The 19,979-nt window shown below is 50.5% G+C and overlaps 2 protein-coding genes across 9 annotated transcripts; one reads left to right on the top strand and one right to left on the bottom strand.

The window, feature by feature from the left end:
- Window positions 1–393: 393 nt before the first annotated feature.
- Window positions 394–19,433, bottom strand: LDAF1 (lipid droplet assembly factor 1). Of its 8 annotated transcripts, none has more exons than XM_059692040.1 (6): window positions 19,252–19,433; window positions 16,814–16,910; window positions 16,105–16,140; window positions 11,080–11,248; window positions 8,891–9,029; window positions 394–1,272 (listed from the first exon to the last, which is right to left on the bottom strand). In XM_059692040.1, the coding sequence occupies exons 2-6, from the start codon at window positions 16,907–16,909 to the stop codon at window positions 1,176–1,178; spliced, it is 537 nt and encodes a 178-aa protein (XP_059548023.1). In that variant the 5' UTR covers window position 16,910; window positions 19,252–19,433; the 3' UTR covers window positions 394–1,175. The 8 variants fall into 8 exon arrangements, with proteins under 8 accessions (XP_059548023.1, XP_059548021.1, XP_059548028.1 ...); XM_059692038.1 differs by having other exon boundaries at window positions 16,814–16,986; window positions 19,252–19,428; XM_059692045.1 differs by having other exon boundaries at window positions 394–1,216; window positions 8,884–9,029; window positions 16,814–16,986; window positions 19,252–19,427.
- Window positions 4,907–5,568, top strand: LOC132232638 (polyadenylate-binding protein 2-like). Its single transcript, XM_059692037.1, has one exon. It carries the CDS (start codon window positions 4,976–4,978, stop codon window positions 5,510–5,512), a length of 537 nt encoding a protein of 178 aa, XP_059548020.1. The 5' UTR covers window positions 4,907–4,975; the 3' UTR covers window positions 5,513–5,568.
- Window positions 19,434–19,979: the final 546 nt, after the last annotated feature.

The raw sequence follows: 19,979 nt of genomic DNA, 5'->3' as shown, positions 1-19,979 counted from the left end.
AGCCTGTCTAATCAGAGCCAGACCCGAACACCTGTATGTACTATTAGAAAAGAGCAGCCTCCTAGTCCCGCACAAAGTGCTACCCATAAGGCTGCTGTAAGCCAGAGCGGCCGGATGGCCACGCAGGGAGGGCCTGCGGAAAGGCAGCTCACTCCAAGGGACACAGTGCTGAGGCAGAAGGGAGCCGGGCCCAGCAGCACAGCAAGACCTAGCCCCGGGCTTCCCCGCTGAAATGAACCCCTCCCCTCAGCCTCCTGTTTTGTAAGCCACTTTGAATTGTCTACCACCAGCAACTAAAAAGCCATCTTACCAGGACCTGCCATGAAATCGACAAAGAACAGGGGGTCTGATGTCTAAAGAGAAAGGAAATAGAAAGTAAAAAAAGAAAAAAAAGAAAATCTAAACAAATATTTATTGAATAAAATCCACAGCAAATAAACCATTGAAGTAGAAATTCCATAGAATTTTAAAAATTTCTGTAGTCCTTTAGCGTTTTCATAGAACTTTTTAAAAAAATGGCTTAACAGGACAAGTTCTTTAAAACAATACAAAAGTATCAAGTGCAAAGAGTAAAAGCACTTCACAGGAGTCAGCAGTGGATACTACTCCTTTAGACTTTTGAAAAAATGCTCTTGACTATAAAATTAAGGCTGTTCTAACTTTGAGAGTCCATTATTGCCCAATGTTGCTGTTCTTTCTGAATAAAAGCTAATAACACCGAAGAGCTTGCTCTGGTTTGGATATTTCTCACCCCCACTCTTGTTTCAAACCAGTGGAGAAATAAACAGCTCCTCCCATTTCTAAAAAAAAAAAGGAAGAGATAAAAAACAATCCACATTTGCCCCAATTTGGGCCCTTGGACACAAGATCCTTGGGTCAAGTCAACCTTGGGGTCCCAGCGCCAGGCTCTAGGGGCTCAAACTGCCAAAGGCAAGTCTGCCTCACGGGGAGACGGGGTGAGTGGCCGAGTTGCTGAGCAGGGCAGTTCTCACAGGGCCACTGCAGGGCCTACAAACAAGTGACACGGCAGAGGACACACCCGAGGAGCTGACGACCTAGCGCCCTCTGCGTCGTGATCCCAGCGGCGTGTGTGCCCCGACAACCCTCCAGAGATGACTGGAACAGGCTCCGTCCGCCGTCGGCATTCCTGGTAGGGCCCCTGCAGCCTGCAGACTTCACGGCCGGCTGGCGTCGCCGCTGGGGTTCTGTGTCAGTGGTCTGTTCCGTGACGAGAGCAAATGGTCAGCTCTAGGGCCTCTGTAAAGAGCAGGGCTGAGAGTGGACACAGCTGAATATGGGGCGAGCTTTGATCGTCATTTTTAGCTGCTTGCTGTCACCGTACGGGATTGGGGCTACACCAGTTTCACAGGCGAGGAAAACAAGGGCACAAGAAGTTACAATGACTACGTGGAGACAGGGCTGATGCCCTTTTCCCTTCTTTTATTTGGATATCGTGCTGCCTGTATCCTCACAACAATCCAGGGAGAAAGGCAGAGCAAGGAGGAACCCTATTTTACCAATAAAACAGCTCAGCCTGGCCGGGTGGCTCAGTGGATTATGCTCTAACCGTTAAAGCATTGTCCTGATACGTCAAGGTTGCAGGTTCGATCTCTGATCAGGGCACATACAAGAATCAACCAACGAATGCATAAGTAAGTGGAACAATAGATCTCTCTCTCTCTCTCTCAAATCAATACATTAGAAAATAAAGAAAAAGAAATCTGAGAATAGAGAAGTTAAACAGTATATTCAAGATCACACAGCTAAAAGTGGTGGAGCTGGGATTCAGACCCTTATCTTCAGATTCCAATTAGTCAACTATTTCTTGATGATTCAACACCAGGGAGGGTGGGGAGGAGAAACAGGTGGGTCTTTTTTAGCCCCTGCGATGGCGATTTCCGAGGGTATTGCTGCTGATATTACCTGGATCTATGGGCTGGCAATCCCATCACACACCAGCCTGGCTGACAAACACAATCCCAAGATGCATCTCCTCAAAAGATTTTCCTCCAAGAGCTGAGAGAACTAAACACTTCATCGCCTGCCCTTCCAGCCTGGAGCACCCACCTGACGAAACGCTAGCCACAGAGGCTGGTTGGGGAGGATGGAGAGAGGTCCTGGGAAAACTTCACTTGATAGAAAGGGCAGACTCCGCCGATGAAGGAACTCAATTGGTCTCGCTTCACCTGCTCTGAACGTAGTTGGTGCAGCCAGAGCCATAGCATCTTCCTTGTGGTTATCAGGTGACAACCGATCGGCTCCAGATGGCAATACACAAGCAGGTGGCTGGGATGTGATGGCACCAGAGGGCCTGCGGGAACGCTGGGCGTCTCCAGCTATTGGTTAGGCCATAAAGTAAACCCATTTGTCTAAGCTGGTATCTGCTTCGGGTTTCATTACTTGACAGCCAAAGCATTCCTACCTGATAACACAGGGCTGAGAAAGAATCCCATCTCCCTTAGGAAGAGCTGTAAGGAGGCCAGGCACTGTACGTAAGCAACGTGGTAGCTCTACCAACTGCCCCCACTCTCCCCACCACGGGCCAGAGGCCTCACGATGGCCTGCTAAGGGGCGCAGCCGCTTCCTCCTCAGGCTGGCTTAGCTGCACAGGAGGTAGGTCGGTGTGGCTCCTCAAAAGACTGCTTAGTTCCCATAAACCCAGCTTAGAGTTTTGTTTCCTTTTTTCCTTTTTTAAAATTTTAGTTATGTTATTTTTTGTTTTAGGGTCAGAATTCCATTTGCATCATGAAATAAAGTGGGCAGTTCCTCTCCCTCTGTGCTGTGGATTATTTAACAAGAGAGGCATCTGTCTCTTGAGTTTTGAAGCATCACTAGTGCAAGGGCTTTCCACTGACCACTATTTTCTTAATAGCATAACACACACGTCTTTTCCACGCTCATGCTCCAATTTTTCACAGTGTAATTGGAAGAGCCGCATGACTCAATGAACCAATATTCTCCAATGACCAACGAAGTTACGAGATCGTGCACGGCTGGAAAGATCTATTGTGAGTACTAGATAGACCAGTGGGTTCTAATGTAACGAGGCGCAGCAGGTCCCCGACCGCGCCTTTTGTTCCAGCACTGATGCAACGCCACAGGCTGTGCACTTGGTGAGCTACCTGCGGTGACACTGGCTTCATGCACCATTTTGCTTAAAGTATCAGAACTTAGGTTGACTTGAAGCGAGAACTTGCTGACAAAAGCTCACATTGCAACGGGCCATTAAGAGCTGCACTTCCCGAGCTCAGTGCTCTAGCACAGAGCAGGCCTGACCATCTGCGAAGGCGGCTCCTCGCCCCAAGCACCGGCCCAGGGCAGCACACAGTGGGACAGTGCACAGACAGGACAGCCCACCCCCTAGGGCAGTGATGGCGAACCTATGACACGCCTGTCAGAGGTGACACGCAAACTTATTTTTTGGTTGATTTTTCTTTGTTAAATGGCATTGAAATATATAAAATAAATATCAAAAATATAAATCTTTGTTTTACAATGATTGCAAATATCAAAAAATTTCTATATGTGACATGGCACCAGAGTTAAGTTAGGGTTTTTAAAATGCTGACACGCCGAGCTCAAAAGGTTTGCCATCACTGGCCTAGGGAGATGTTAAAGATTTCTGCAAAATGGGAAACAAGGCCAATCCTTCTGTTTTGTATTGGAAACATAACTACTTTTCATAAAAATATGTTCTGGACAGATGAAACCAAGATGGCGGCATAGGTAAACACCGGAGTTTGCTGCCTCGAACAACCACTTCAAAAATACAACTAAAAGACGCAAAGGACATCATCCAGAACCACAGGAAGGCTGGCTGAGGGGAAGTTCTCCAACTAGGAGGAAAGAGAAAAACATACCGAGACTCAGAGGAGGCGCAGTGCTGAAGTAAAATACTAAGGTGCAGAGTGCATGCGGAGCGGGCTGGGGGCTGAGGGTGCGGTTGTCGTTTTCAATCAGGAGGGAGTCTCAGGCTCTGAGCTCCAGTTCCGGGCAAGTCTCTAGGGACCCAGACTCATATGGGAGAAGCGGGACTGTCTAGCATCGCTCAGAACCCTAGGGCAGCTTTCTCTCTGTGGGGCTTGCAGGGATTACTGGGACACTGAGAAGCAGAGCCTCTGAGGGCAAGACTGAGAGAAGCCATAATTGCTAACCCCGCCCTGTTGATCCTGTGGGACCCGCCCCGCCCAAGCCCTGCAGGGAGACTTTTGCTGGATAGCCTTAGGCAAAGGCTAGATTAGCACCTCCCTAGAGATCCAGGAGCCAGGAAGCCCAGAGGTCAGAGTGGAACTATAAAAAACACACTCAGGGGGCAGACTCAGTGAGCACCAAAGCCCCATTGAAGCTAGTCTAGCCCCAGAGGGGTGTCTCCAGCACAGAAGTTCTCCCACTGCAGACACAGCTGATTCTCACAGCCAATTGGCCTGGAGGTCAATTCCTCACAGTGATAACTATAACAATCAAGGCTTAACTACAACAAGACTGTGCACAAAGCCCACAAGGGGGTGCACCAAGAGTGTCTACCTCAGGTAATTGGGACACTTAGCACAGAAAGGCACTCTATTGACACAGCGAAGCATAAAAAATGCCGAGACAAAGAAACAGGACACAACAGAATTGGAGGAAAGCAAACTGTTGGATATAGAGTTCAAAACCACACTTTTAAGGTCTTTAAAGAACTGTCTAGAAGCCGCCGATAAATTTAATAAGGCCCTTGAAAAGACTGGTGAGACCGCTGATAAATGTAGTGAGATCCTCAAGAAATCTAATGAGACCCTCGATGTTGTGATAACGAACCAACTAGACATTTTTTTTTTTTTTAGAGCTTGTCTTCTGTGCTGAATTTAGTTCTCCCAGACCACTGAAGCTGATGAAGAAATTTTCAGTGAAATGTTTAAAGGACTGTGACTGTCACTCTGCTCCAAGTTCCCCTGTTTCTGAGGAGCTGGAAGCAATTAAAGCTCGAGTCAGGGAGATGGAGGAAGAAGCTGAGAAGCTAAAAGAGCTGCAGAACGAGGAGGAGAAGAAGATGAATATGAGTCCACCTCCGGGCAATGCTGGTCCAGTGATCATGTCTATCGAAGAGAAGATGGAGGCTGATGCCCGATCCATCTATGTTGGCAATGTGGACTATGGTGCAACAGCAGAAGAGCTGGAAGCACACTTTCATGGCTGTGGTTCAGTCAACCATGTTACCATACTCTGTGACAAATTTAGTGGCCATCCCAAAGGGTTTGCATATATAGAGTTCTCAGACAAAGAGTCAGTGAGGACTTCCCTCACCTTAGATGAATCCCTATTTAGAGGAAGACAAATCAAGGTAATCCCAAAACGAACCAACAGACCAGGGATCAGTACAACAGACCGGGGTTTCCCACGAGCCCGATACCGTGCCCAGACCACCAACTACAACAGTTCCCGAGCTCGATTCTACAGTGGTTTTAACAGCAGGCCCCGGGGTCATGTCTACAGGGGCCGGGCTAGAGAGACTTCATGGTATTCCCCTTACTAAAAAAAGTGTGTATTAGGAGGAGAGAGAGGAAAAAAAAGGGAAAGAAGGGAAAAAAAAGAATTAAAAAAAAGAAAACAAGAACGAACTAGAAATTAAGCATACACTGACTGAAATAAAGAATATTATACAGACTCCCAACAGCAGACCAGAGGGTCGCAAGAATCAAGTCAAAGATTTGAAATATGAAGAAGCAAAAAACTCCCAACCGGAAAAGCAAAATGAAAAAAGAATCCAAAAATACGAAGATAGTGTAAGGAGCCTCTGGGACAGCTTCAAGCATACCAACATCCGAATTATAGGGGTGCCAGAAGATGAGAGAGAGCAAGATATTGAAAACCCATTTGAAGAAATCATGACAGAAAACTTCCCCCACCTGGTGAAAGAAATAGACCTCCAAGTCCAGGAAGCACAGAGAACCCCAAACAAAAGGAATCCAAAGAGGACCACACCAAGACACATCATAATTAAAATGCCAAGAGCAAAAGACAAAGAGAGAATCTTAAAAGCAGCAAGAGAAAGAAAGTCAGTTACCTACAAGGGAATACCCATACGACTGTCAGCTGATTTCTCAACAGAAACTATGCAGGCCAGAAGGGAGTGGCAAGAAATATTCAAAGTGATGTACCAAGAACCTACAACCAAGATTACTTTATCCAGCAAAGCTATCATTCAGAACTGAAGGTCAGATAAAGAGCTTCACAGATAAGAAAAAGCTAAAGGAGTTCATCGCCACCAAACCAGTATTATATGAAACTAGGGGCCTGGTGCACGAAATTCGTGCACTGGGTGTGTGTGTGTGGGGGGGGGGAGTGTCCCTCAGCCCAGCCTGCCCCCTCTCACATACTGGGAGCCCTCAGGCGTTGACCCCCATTACCCTCCAATCGCAGGATCGGCCCCTTGCCCAGGCCTGACGCCTCTGGCCTAGGTGTCCGGCCCAGGCAGCAGGGACCTGCAGTGGCAGCGGGGGGCGCCGTGATTGCACGGGCTCCGCCCCTGCCCCTGCAGGATGCCTCTGGCTGAGGCGTCTGGCCCGGGCAGCGGGGACCCACAGCTGCAGCGGCCCCGAGATCGTGGGCTTCACTTTAGGCCCAGGCAAGGGGCCCCTAGCTCCCGGGACTGCCAGCTTCGATCGTGCCCAGCTCCCATCGCTGGCTCCACCCCTACTTCCTGCTATCACTGGCCAGGGCGGCAAAGGCGCCTGATTCTCCGATCATGGCTAGGGGGCAGGACAAAGGCGGCCCCAGGGCCGCCTTTGCCCTGCCCCCCAGCTCTTAGCTCCCCCCTGGGTTTCCGATCACTGTCAGTGGCAGGGGGCTTCTTCCTGCTTTCCCTTTCGCCTCCCTGCATTGTGCCTACATATGCAAATTAACCGCCATCCTGTTGGCAGTTAACTGCCAATCTTAGTTGGCAGTTAATTTGCATATAGCCCTGATTAGCCAATGAAAAGGGTATCGTCGTACGCCAATTACCATTTTTCTCTTTTATTAGTGTTGATGCTGAAAGGTATCCTTTAAGAAGAGGAAGAAGAAGAAAAAGGTAAAGATGCAAATTATGAACAACAAATACACATCTATCAACAAGTGAATCTAAAAATCAAGTGAATAAATAATCTGGTGATCATAATAGAATCAGGGACATAGAAAGGGAATGGACTGACTATTCTTGGGTGGGGGGGAAGGGGTGTGGGGGTGAGGGAAGAGATTGGACAATAATCGTGCACCTATGGATGAGGACAGTGGGTGGGGAGTGAGGGCGGAGGGTGGGGTGGGAACTGGGTGGAGGGGAGTTATGGTGGGAATAAAGAGTAACTAATGTAATAATCTGAACAATAAAGATTTAATTGAAAAAAAAGATAAAAAAATATGTTCTGTATTTAACAGGTAATTTTGTTCTTTTAAATGAATATTTTTCAAATTTCTGTTATAATTTCCATTTGAATAATTATCGATAGACTGAAACCACATAAACAAAAATTCTCGAAAGACTCATCTTTTTAAAGAAGGTAAGATGGGACCTGGGAACAAAAGGCTGAGCACTGCCGCGTGGATAGCCCAAGGGTCTGAGCACCTTGCCTGGGAGCCGCCCTGACTCTGTCTCCTCTCTCCATGACCGACAGGGGGAGGGGGAGGAGGAGGCCAGGAGCCAGCCCTCACTCCGTCTCAGTGTCTCCGCCTGTGGCAGAGCATGTGCAGCAGGGAGAGGCATGGACACAGAGGCGTCAACCTCAATAAGCTAAACAGACCAACATTTCCTCTTTCATCTCCTTCAAGACTGACAGCGATCAAAACAGTGTATGAGAAGCCTCATGCAACTGCAGGGATATCCATGAGGCTCAGGGGATACTCTGTAGAAACCAAACTTAGCATCTCAGTCCTGAGAGCATGGGCTGGCGCACCACAGCCCTCGGGCCAAATCTAGCCTACTAGATACTTTTGTAAATAAAGTTTTATTGGAACTCAGGGACACTCATTTTTGTTGGCTAACTGTCTATTGCTTTCACACCACAGCACCAGAGCTGGGTGGTTGCAACAAAGACCACACGATCTGCCAAACCTGAAATGCACCATCTGGCCCCTTCAGAACGCATTTGCCGACCCCGGTCGGAAAGTCATTTTACATCTCGGGTAAGAAGGCTTTTAAGTACCTGATCTGGATCTGAGTCCCTTCCCTGCCACTTGGTGCTGGGACTTGGCCTCCATCTCCCTGTTGCAAAATGGGGCTAGTGCCTGCCTCCCCGGTGGCTGTGAGGGTCCCTGGCCCAGAGCACGATTAATTCAGCAAGGGCTGAAATGAAGCACAACGGGTCACAGCCCACCTGGAACTCAGATCCAAAAATCCTCAAGGACAAAATGCAAGCATAAAAAATCCCCTTGGGAGCCCTTAGGATGGTGGCCCATTACAGGCATAAGGTCCCGGCCGCTGGTCCCTCCAGCAGCTGAATGTCAGTTGAAGCACTGTCCCCACACAGGCCTCGGGGAAGGCGTCCGCCCGAGGAACAGCTCCAAACCTCAAGCTCAAGACTTACCCGCGATGTGTACAGGGACCAAGACAGAACATGGATATTCCTCCTTCCTCCCAGAAAAATACCTTAATTTGAATTTCTGTAAATTAATGAACATCTTTCTAAAGGAACGAATCAATAGCTACCTCACAGAGTTGCCATGACAACACAATTGTCGTGTGGGTGGACGAGAGCGATAGTTTTGTTTGAAACTCCACTGGGAATTCCCACGTGATGCCCGATGTGCACAGGGAACGATGAGGACCTGGCCTCCTACAATTATGCATCTAACACTGTTAGGTGAGGGTATTATTTGCAACCCCCCCTCCCCCCCCCCGCAAGGAAACGATTAGGTTACCGCATTGACCAGTATTTACCTGGGAGAAAACCAGTAGTTGATGAGGCTGGACATTGCCACGTAGGACACGATGATCGTCGCTGACACGGAGAGTGACACGAAGACCAGGACACAGAGGACGCAGAGCAGCGCGACGCCGCCCACAGAGATGACCAGCCCTGGAGGAGAGCTTGGTTAGTGGCATCATCTCACACAGCTGCCAGACCCTGGACCGTCGTGTTTAAAAAACAGTTAACTCGGACTTTTTTAAGTGAGAAAAATACGTTTTTCATAAAGTGGGATCCGTGAGGGAAAACGCAGTACCAACTATCAGGGAGGGCGGGGCTCTCAGAGCAGACAGCCCGAGGCGGATGCTACTTAAGTCATTCACCGCCTCTGGGGCCTCCTGGAGCGTTAGTTTGACGCGTGTGTAGAAAGGGTAAATGATAAATGCCTGCAGGTGCTGACCTGACAACTCCATGACTTGCCACATGTGTGCTGGGTGGTGGCAGTTTCTGTGTGCCCTGCTTCTCCTTCCCCCCATAACGAGTCCCCCTTTCCAATGTAGGACTAACGACATGGCAGGATGGCTGGCAGACACCCTGGTTCTTGCCTCGGGCATAGTGAGCAGCCGGGACTCACCCCCATGGCCTTGGTCTGTAAACATAGAATCTAAACAATGTGCTGCCTTTTCATGAGATTCACAGAATCCTAGGTCAGCGTTTTCTGAAGTGCGGCCAGTAACCACTGCATCAGAACCAGAGGCATTGGGAGGCTGGTTAGAAATTCAGATTGCTGGCCCGAGCTGGTTTGGCTCAATGGATAGAGTGCCCGCCTGTGGACTGAAAGGTCCCAGGTTTGATTCCTGTCAAGGGCACATGCCCAGGTTGTAGGCTCTCCCTCTCCCTTCCTCTCTGAAATCAATAAAAAAATATATATTTTTAAAAATTCAGATTTCTGGACCCTACCTCAGACCTCATCTCTGGATGAGGCCTGAAGTCATCATTTTCACAAAGCAAGACTCATGCACACTCAAGTCCGAGAACCACTGCTCTAAAGGCTTTGCACATGCTGTTCCTCTGGCCTAGAAAGCCCTTCCTTACCCAAAGGAAATGACGTTATCGCACATCTTCAAGCCCTGCCTTCTGTAAAGCTTTGTCACCAAAATAAAGGGGACCCATCTCTCTGTAAACTCACTTTGTCCCAGTACTCATTCTTCCCTCCACCATTCATCCACTCGCCCACCTGCCCATCAATACTTACTGAACGACCACTCTGCCAGGAGGGAGTTGGCTCACCGCCCACCATGCCTACCTTCTTCAAGTATAAACTGCCTCGTCCAGTCCCCGGGGCAGGGAAACGATGCTGGGTGCTCTTAGCTCTGAGAAGCCACAGCAGGGACCACAGGTGACTGCCTGACCCACTGCCAACCATCCCTTTGGCTAGCATGCTGTGGCTTGTGATCTGACTTGAAAAGGCAAACTGAGCCAAACAGATCTGCTTTCTGGGCGATGTTAACTTAGCATCACAGGAGGAAGTTGAGAGTTGGCACTGGAACGTCAGGAGGAAAGGGGAGAAGGGGAGCCGCAGTACCTGGCAAGGCACAGCAGGCAGCGGGCGCTCAGTGACTGGCTGGCGTGATGGCCTCTCTGTTGGACCATGGTCAGCATTCACGGAGAGGCTGCCCTGTCTGTGGACTGTGCCAAACCCTTCACGAAATGTCAGTTCCAATCCTCACAACAACCCTCTGAGACAGCATGTCATATCCCCGCCTCACAAAGAGGAATCTGAGGCTCAGTGAGGGTATAGAACAGCCGTGGGCAAACTACGGCCCACGGGCCGGATTCGGACCGTTTGAAATGAATAAAACTAAAAAAAAAAAAGACCGTACCCTTTTATGTAATGATGTTTACTTTGAATTTATATTAGTTCACACAAACACTCCATCCATGCTTTTGTTCCGGCCCTCCGGTCCAGTTTAAGAGCCCATTGTGGCCCTCGAGTCAAAAAGTTTGCCCACCCCTGGTATAGAGCTTGTCCAACATTGCACTGGGAGTGCAAATTTTAATGCAGACTCCGGAGCCCGTGTTTTACCTACTCTGACAAGCGGCCGTGGTCCATGTGATTTTGACAAGAGTAGGGACCTTTGACCAGAGTTGCAGATGCCCAATAAACAGTGTTCTCCCAGCTGAGTCATTTTTCCAAGGGGGCGAGTAACTGAGCAAGTACCTTCCAGTAACATGACGCCCACCAGGGCAGCCAGGGAGGTGAAAACCACGAGGAGCAGGAAGAAGCCAACAGGAACGGCCGACATTACAACAAACACCAGCAAGGTGAGGGCCGCAAAAGGGTGGCGGTCCAGGTACTGGCCCACTGGAGACTTCATGAAGGCAACCACCTGCGGGCAGAAGGAAGAGCCAGGATTGGATGCACGTCTGACGCCCGCGCTGCGGGAGGCACGCTGGAAGGCTCCTAAGGAAGAGCAATAACAACCCTCCCTGAAGGGAACCCTCACACCCACAGCTGAAGGCGACTGAGAGCCCCACCCAACCGCGAGCCCTGCGAGGGAGGAAGGGCCTCTGAGCAGATCCCAGCACGTGTGTGCACTGACGCACTTCTGTACATCTGCCTCCCACTGCCCAGCAGAGGCCAGAGGCATAGGGGTCAGGTCCAGCTCACCTGCTTGCTGGAAACGCAGCGTCGCAGCCCTGCCCACCCCCCGCGTCAGATGCTGCTGGTAAACAAGATGTGCACCCACTAAAGCTGGGGCAAGGGGGGACTAAGGCGTCACCTAGAGTCACGCAGCATCCACATGGCACAATGGAGGCAATCAGAGCTACATCCCTCTCTCCCTGTCAAATGCTTTCAACAACTGCCACCTTGTTAGGAAAAAGCCTTTCCGTCATCAGCCCGGACACCACGTTGGCCACAGCTGGACGGCTACTGCAGCTTGTGCTGCGTCAACAAGCGGTTCTCCTTCTTCACCAGGTGCGGGGACCTTGTGGGCCAACTCAATAGAGGAGAACTGCTTTCACTCAGAGCCGGCCCAGGATGGGCCTCTCTCCGCAGGCCGCACGCCAGCTCTCTCCTGGAACTGACAGGCTGATTCCTGCTCCCTTGAAAGGTCCCACCATTCCAGAACTTTTCCCAGTAAAAACTGGTCCTTCCTATGCCTCATTCCTTAGAGTCCTGTAGGGCAGCAGCTGAAATTAAGACATAATTCAAGCTACAGTGATCACAGGCAGCACGACCCAATCCTCATGTGCCTCTACAAACAGCTGTGGCTTGTGATCTGACTTGAAAAGGCAAACTGAGCCAAACAGATCTGCTTTCTGGGCGATGTTAACTTAGCATCACAGGAGGAAGTTGAGAGTTGGCACTGGAACGTCAGGAGGAAAGGGGAGAAGGGGAGCCGCAGTACCTGGCAAGGCACAGCAGGCAGCGGGCGCTCAGTGACTGGCTGGCGTGATGGCCTCTCTGTTGGACAATGGCCAGCATTCACGGAGAGGCTGCCCTGTCTGTGGACTGTGCCAAACCCTTCACGAAATGTCAGTTCCAATCCTCACAACAACCCCCTGAGACAGCATGTCATATCCCCGCCTCACAAAGAGGAATCTGAGGCTCAGTGAGGGTATAGAGCTTGTCCAACATTGCACTGGGAGTGCAAATCTTAATGCAGACTCCGGAGCCCGTGTTTTACCTACTCTGACAAGCGGCTGTGGTTCACGTGATGTTGACAGTGTCTCAATGGTGGGAGGTGGGCAGGCTGCAAGGCAGGGGCGCTCAGTGACGGGGACCCAAGTGCAGGGCTCCCTCTCCTTACCCAGAAGAGGCCTCTGGAGGAGGACTTTCCGGGCCAGACACACCCTGCCAGGCACAGAGGGCACACCCCCACTGCTCCTTTCTACAAAAGCTGCCAAGTGTTGCTCTGCAGCTTCTCTAGCAGAGGGGACGGTGCAGGAAGCCCGCTGGCTTAGACTGCCCAGCTCTGCCCTCCAGGACACAGCAGGATTCTCCTGGTGGTGGTGGTGGTGGGGGGTGCTGAGGGCCAGGGGCGAGGCCATGAGAGGGTCATGGGAGTGGGCTGGCCCCTTGAGCTGCCCAGGTCCAGTCCGCATATATCCTTAGTAAGCTCCCCAGGCTATCTGACCAGCTGATTGGTTCTCTCTGGTTCTGCCTCGCGACAGTCCCAGTGACCACGCGGGAGGGAGGGTGAGGGTGAGGTTCAGGTGCCAGCACGGCCGCTGTCGAGCACCTGAAATGTGGCTTGTGTGACTGATGAACTGGGTTTCTAATTGACTTTAAATTTAAAAATTGGAATGTGATTCAGTCATTGGAAAGTTTTAAATTACATTTTGAATAAGTCAGTTATGTCTCAAATAAATTTTCAACTGAAAATTTTATGAAATCTGAATAGAGATAAAGTATTTCCAATAAAAATTTAACATCTGAATTGAATGCTCTGAGTATATGGAAAAAAGGATGTAAAATATCTCACTAATGATTTACACCAGTGGTCGGCTCTTCCACAAAATATGGACTTCTGCGCATGGGCCACGAAGTTTCAATCGCACTGTACGTGCACACCTGCACATGGTATTTTGTGGAAGAGCCACACTCAAGGGGCTAAAGAGCCGCATGTGGCTCGCAAGCCGCAGTTTGCCGACCACGGCACTAGGCTATATAAAATATATTATTAAAGTTAATTTCACCTGTTTCTTTTTATGCTTTTAATGTGGCTATTAGAAACTTTAAAATTATATACATGGCTCACTTCCATTGGAAAGTAAAAAAATAAACAAAAAAAAGGGAAAAAATGGGAAGTAAAGTGCGGGCTTTTGAGCAAGATTGTGAGGATAGTAAGAAAAATAATCTAAGAAGGATGAGCCTGGCAGTCCTGTGCAAGAGGCAGTCAGGGAGATTGTAGAAGTGGGACAGCCGCGCTGCTGGCCCCGGCAGCTGATGGCCCTGAGGGGGCGGCAGCGGGGACAGGGAAACTTCGAGGGGACTTGCTGGGGATCCAGGAGAAAAGCAGGCCTGTGCTACTTGTCCTTGAGGAATCTACTTTTTCCTTAGCCTCTTCTGCAGCCGGGGCCTACAATGAATATTAATTCAATAACATTTTAGAAGAAACTACTCTGCCTCAGGACGATCTGACACACGCGAGGGCTTACCCCACTGATAACCTGCCCCATCATCCTGGGAGCCTGCTGGCCAGCGGTCGCCACCCTTTCGGACCTCACGGACCACCCGTTGGCGACCGCTGCTCTAGCCCAAATCCAAGGCTGAGGACATAAGATGAAGAAGGGAAGAAGTGCCAGGAGGCCAGAGTTCACATGCTGTAATGTCTAACTCACAGGTGGGTGAAAATAGGAAAGAAGGCACACCACATGCCTAGTCAGTGTGGGGCCTATAGCAGGTGTGCAGTCAGGGCGGGCTCGTATACATCTCATCTCGTGGACTTGCAGAACTGCCTGCTCACAAACATGGGCACAATACCTGCCCTGCTTTTGTGAATATGCACAAAGCAGCAAAACACTTGTCGCCTAACACACATTCCCAGCTGAGGTCAAACTCAGTGACACTTGCCTTCTAGTTTCCGCTCTCTGAACAACTGTCCTTTTCATGACCCACTGAGTGCCACCTGTCCCCCCACATTTTTATGAGTTTGTTTTTTGTTATTAGTGGTGGTGATTTTACTGTTTAAAATGGCACCATGTGTAAGAAGGCAGCGTTGTGACTTACAGAGAAAACAAAATGTGTTAGATAAGCTTCATTCAGGCAAGAGCTATGGTGCAGTCTGCTGTGAGCTCACTGTTAATGAATCAACCATACATCTTAAATAAAGTGTCTTTAAACAGAAATAGTAATACAACAGGTATGTATTCATTGTGGATGGAAATGCTGTGACCAGGAGTTTGCCAGAACCTCGCCCTGTATTCCCCAAGGAGCAGAGGCCCAGGATTTGCTGACTGAGTGCTGGAGGTGACTTTATAGGACACAGCTGACACATAGAATGCGAATCAAGTGCAGAAGGCAGAAGGGTTAACCTTTAGTAACAAGAGTCTCAGCCTGCTGCTTGTCCGGATTTGGCTCAGTGGATAGTGTCAAGGGCACATGCCCAGGTTGCGGGCTCGATCTCCAGTAGGGGGATTGGTGATTTTCTCTCATCAGTGATGTTTCTCTCTCTCTCCCTCGCCCTTCCTCTCTGAAATCAATAAAAATATATTTTAAAAAACGAAAAAGAAAAGCTGTCTAAATACAGAGTGCCCGCAGCATTGGGACAAGTCGAGAAAGCCTCTCTACAGAGTGTATTACTCCAGATCACAAAGCGGTATCTTCTCCAATGGACCGCAGCGGGGCTGTGCTATCCAGCACAGAAATCACAAAACAGTTCATTACCCAACATGCACATTTTTGTGGGTATACTAGAGGCTCGGTGCACGGATTCGTGCATGGGTGGGGGTCCATCGGCCTGGCTGACAATCAAGGCCTATCGGGGGACCAGATAGCTGGGGGGGAGGGGCTGCGGGAGGTTGGCTGGGTGGGGGTAAGGGAGGTTGGCTGGCCAGCAAGGGGGTGGAGGAGCCACAGGTGGTTGGCTGGCCCAGGGGTCGCAGGAGGTTGGCCAGGCAGCCCCCCCATTGGGGCCAATTGGAGGGGGTGGAGAACCAGCCAGGTAGGTGGGAGGTTGGCTGTGGGAGCACACTGACCATCAGAGGGCAGCTCCTGCATTGAGCGTCTGCCCCCTGATGGTCAGTGTGCATCATAGCGACTGGTCAACCGGTCATTCCAGTCATTCACTTAGGCTTTTATATATATAGATTGCCCAGAAAAAAGTCTAGAAGGACATACAACAAAATGTTAATAATGCTGTATCTGGGAGCTGCTATTATTTTCCTGAGAAAATGCTGAAAGGCACATAAAAGAAAACTATAAAGATAAATGCAGGGAACTGAAATATACTATCTGAAGTCCCATCACCATTGAATAGTGAACCCCTGGAAAGTGGCTAGTTCAAAGTAAGATATGATATGTAAAATGCAAACTGGATTTCCAAGACTTAGTATAAAAAAAACAGTAAAGCATCTAAATAACTTTTTTCATTAATAATTTTTATAACGATTACATGTTGAAATGATATTTTGGGTATGCTAGATTAAATAAAATACATTACTAAAATTAATTTCATCTACTTCTTTTTAATTTTTAAGTGTGTCCACTAGAAAACTTTACCATCTTTTTAGTACTCACCCATGGATATATTTTTCTATTGATTTTTCTTTTTTTCTTAGAGAGAGAGGGTGAGAGAGAGAGAGAAACATTGACTGGTTGCCTCCCATATGCACCCTGACCCGTGATCAAACCTGCACCCTAGGTATGTGCCCTGATGGGAATCCAACCCACAACCTTCTGGTGCATGGGAAGACGCTCCAACCAACGGAGATACCTGGCCAGGGCAGTCACTAGAAAACTTTAAATTACATCTGTGGCTCACATCACATTTCTATTGGACACTGGGCTTCTGATGGAATACTGAACTCAGATCTCCAACTTTGGCCCCCTCATTTTCAGGGTAATAGATGAGCCCAAATTAACAACAAAGCTAAAAAAAAAACTCTGGTATCTGAGACCTGGACTGAGAGCAGCCTTTCCACATCCAGTGAAGAACTGCATTGTGCAGGGGGTGGTCCTGCGGCTGAGCTTCTGGTCTATGAGGTGAAACTGGATGTGTTGTACGTGTGACTCTCAGGAAGTCTCCTGAAATTCACGGTGGCTCGCAAGTCTTTCTTCCCCCTCCCCTCCCTCCTACTGCCTGGAATGTGGATATGATGGCTGAGGCTAGCCATCTGGGGCAATGAGCTTGAAGGTCACAACTTAGACATGGCAGAGAAGCTTTCTGTGGGGCTTAAGCTAATGTTGCCTTGGGATTTTCCATTACACACACTGATTAGAAACTGACCTTCGAGTTATTCTGGACAGATTCCATGAGCAGAGACAGCTTCCTCTGCAGCTCCTGCAAGTCCTGTGAGGCACTGGGGATGTCCTCTTTGGCCATTCTGCAACACACGTTAGTCTTTTAGGGATTAACTCTTCCACCAGCCGAATCCCTCGTCGCCCTGTCTCTTGCTGTCACTGGAGGAAACAGAAAGTTTCTTAAACCATCAGTGGTCTCAGCAACTGGCCCAACAATAGCTTCTCCTATCTTCACACATTGATGGTGGGTAAATAGACGGAGGGTAATTTGGCAATATCCACCAAAATTTCCAATTGCACACACCTTGATCCAACACTTTATTTTCCAGACACATGAAGGAAATAATAAAAGACATATCACAATGTACCAGAAAGATGTGCAGTGAGTGTATCCCTGATTATAATATACTGGAGGCCCAGTGCATGAAATGTGTGCATGGAGGGGGGCCAAAACACTCTGGTATCTGAGACTTAGACTGGCCTGCATCCTCAGTCTGGCCTGTACCGTCTCCAATCCGGGACATCCCTCTTGCAATTCGGGACTGCTGGCTCCTAACCACTCACCTGCCTGCCTGCCTGATCACCCCTAACCACCCCTGCCTGCCTGCCTGATGACCCTAACTGCTCCCCTGCTGGCCTGATTGCCCCTAACTGCTTGGCCTCGGCCCACCACCGTGGCTTTGTCCAGAAGGACGTCTGGAAGACGTCTGGTCTATCCAGCCTAATTAGCATATTACCCTTTTATTAGTATAGATAATTAGTAGCAAAACAATGGAAAGAAGCTAACTGTCCATTAGTAGGAAACTGGTTAAATAATGACAAATTCATATAATAAAGTGTTGGACAATCATTAAAATGATAATGTAGCTATTTAGTGACATGAAAATATGCCTATAAGTGAGAAAAAATTATAAAGACTTCATATGGTTACATACATATTTTATGTACATATCCCATAGTGAAAGGCCTAGAACAGTGATGGCGAACCTTTTGAGCTCGGCCTGTCAGCATTTTGAAAAACGCTAACTTAACTCTGGTGCCGTGTCACATATAGAATTTTTTTGATATTTGCAACCATAGTAAAACAAAGACTTATATTTTATATATTTAAATGCCATTTAACAAAGAAAAATCAACCAAAAAAATGAGTTCGCGTGTCACCTCTGACATGCGTGTCATAGGTTTGCCATCACTGGCCTAGAAGGGCATCTAACAAAATTGTATGGGTATTATCTCTGAGAGCTTATGTTTATTTTTTTGGCCTGACAAAATACTGAAAAGAAGATAGAAGAAGCAAGAAAGCTGAATGAATGTACTATTTCAAGTCCCACTGCCCCCCCCCCCCCCAAGAAACCCTTTCTCAAACAATAATAGTGGCCAATTTCTGCATTTATTACACAAACCGGCTGGCTCCCAGCTGCGCTGCGCAGAACCCTCCTCAGATCACCTGTGTGTGCGCCTCTGCCCTTAACCCGGCGCCGAAGGGAGCCTGGCCGCGACTGCACCCTGACAGCCTGGCATTGCCAGGACTGCCCCAATCGCACATATTTATCTTTTATTGAATATCCCACACGCTAAGGGTGTGTGTAGGGTGTAGGGGTAGCTATGAATATCTACAGGGTCTAGTGGCAAATTAAAGTGCATTTTAATCGCCGCAGCGGGAGACTCTGCTAGTCCAGAGCAGCAGGACCGCCCCCCCCCCCAACCCCCCAGTGGCGGGTCCCCACGCCCCGCCTCGCCCCGCCTGCCTCTGAGCGGCGCGGGCAGAGGACTCGGGTTTGGGAAGTTGCCAGCACTTACCTCCCCTAACCCCATCTCTGCAACCCACAGAAACAGGCCCAGCTCCCCTAACTGGTCTCGGGCCTGGCAGGTCCCGGCCACCAGGACCGGTCCGGGGAGCTCCACGGGGCGGGCGCGGGTGGGAACGCCGCGGGCCAGGGCCGCCCGTGCCTCCCGAGCCTTCCCCGCGGAGCCGGCGCACAGAGCCACCCGCCCGCCATCAGGGGCAACTGCTACCCAACCGTCCCCGGGAGTGGGGGGCTGGGCCCGCGGGCTCACTCAGGCCCCCTCCCCGCGTCTCTCCTCCTCCGAGGGGCCCGGGGCGGCGCCCAGGGGACGGGATCCCAGGGGAGGGGCGTGGTGCGGGCGGGGAGGCGCTCGGCCCGGAGGACCGACCCGGAAGGGGAGCGCAGGGGGAGTGGAGCGCCCTCCAGACTTTGGGGGGCTCTGCAGTGACCGGAGGGGGTTCTCGGGAGAGGAGCAGGCCCCGTGAAGAGGGGCTGGGGACTCCGCAACCAGGATTCCCAAGTCGGGCGGGGTCTCGGGTGGGACGTGGCTGGCAACCCTTTCACCCCAAACTGGCAGGTGTGGGGCCGCGCGGGCAGTTGAGCTCCCGGGGTCCAGGCCGCGGAGGGGTACACTCACCTTCTCCCCAAACTGCCAGTGGCAGCGGCGGGCCGGGCACCCCAGGGCCTTCTCAATCCCCGCCCCAGGCTCCGCCCCCCGCCTGCCCCGCAGGGGGCTCTGCAGCGCACACCCGGTACCGCTCCCGACCTGCGAGTTCTCACCTGGTCCCGCCGCGCAGCTAACCGGCGTCCGCAGATGGAGCCGGGGGAGGAGCCGGAGGAGGAAGGGACGCGAAGGCCAGGGCGTGCTGCCCGCCCCGCCCGCTCAGGGCCCCGCCCCGCCCCGCCCCGCCCCGCCCCGCTCAGGGCCCCGCCTGCCCCAAGCCACGCCCTCTCCCCGCCCCCTCAGGGCCCCGCCCCAAGCCACGCCCCCAGCTCAGGGCTCGCTTGAGCCTGCCGTGCCCTGGGCAGAGTGCGTTGCTGCCCACCTACTCCCAGCCTTTTGGAACCCCGAGGACCAGCCCCGCGAGGTTTACGGAGGCGGAGACTGGCTCACAGGGAGCCGCCCTTCTTATTCTCCCTGGAGACGCGAGTGTTCAGGCCATCCCTGGAACAGGTGCACCGGAAGCTCTTCTGGAAGCGTCTCTGGAGCTCAGGGTATTTGGAATAGGATTGCGATTGGAAAATTTAAACACCACTTCTCGAATGCAGGCGTCCTGAGCTTATCTCCGTTCTTTATAGACGAGAGTGTACTAGCCCTGGGCAAACTATGGCCCGCGGGCCGGATCCAGCCCGTTTGAAAGGAAT

This window comes from Myotis daubentonii, chromosome 4, assembly GCF_963259705.1.
Source record: "Myotis daubentonii chromosome 4, mMyoDau2.1, whole genome shotgun sequence".
Lineage (NCBI taxonomy): Eukaryota > Metazoa > Chordata > Mammalia > Chiroptera > Vespertilionidae > Myotis > Myotis daubentonii.
Note: the sequence above shows the minus strand (reverse complement) of the source record. Positions and strands in the feature narration are given on the sequence as shown.

What these genes read in the sequence shown, in the direction of transcription:
- LOC132232638 (XM_059692037.1), top strand. Translation starts at nt 4,976, where the DNA reads ATGGAGGAAGAAGCTGAGAAGCTAAAAGAGCTGCAGAACGAGGAGGAG.
- LDAF1 (XM_059692040.1), bottom strand. Translation starts at nt 16,909, where the DNA reads ATGGCCAAAGAGGACATCCCCAGTGCCTCACAGGACTTGCAGGAGCTG. An exon ending in CTGTCCAGAATAACTCGAAG is followed by an intron (nt 16,141 to 16,813) that starts GTCAGTTTCTAA and finishes TCTCTCTCTAAG; the next exon opens with AAAAAAAGAAAAATCAATAG. An exon ending in ATAGAAAAATATATCCATGG is followed by an intron (nt 11,249 to 16,104) that starts GTGAGTACTAAA and finishes TTCTGCCCGCAG; the next exon opens with GTGGTTGCCTTCATGAAGTC.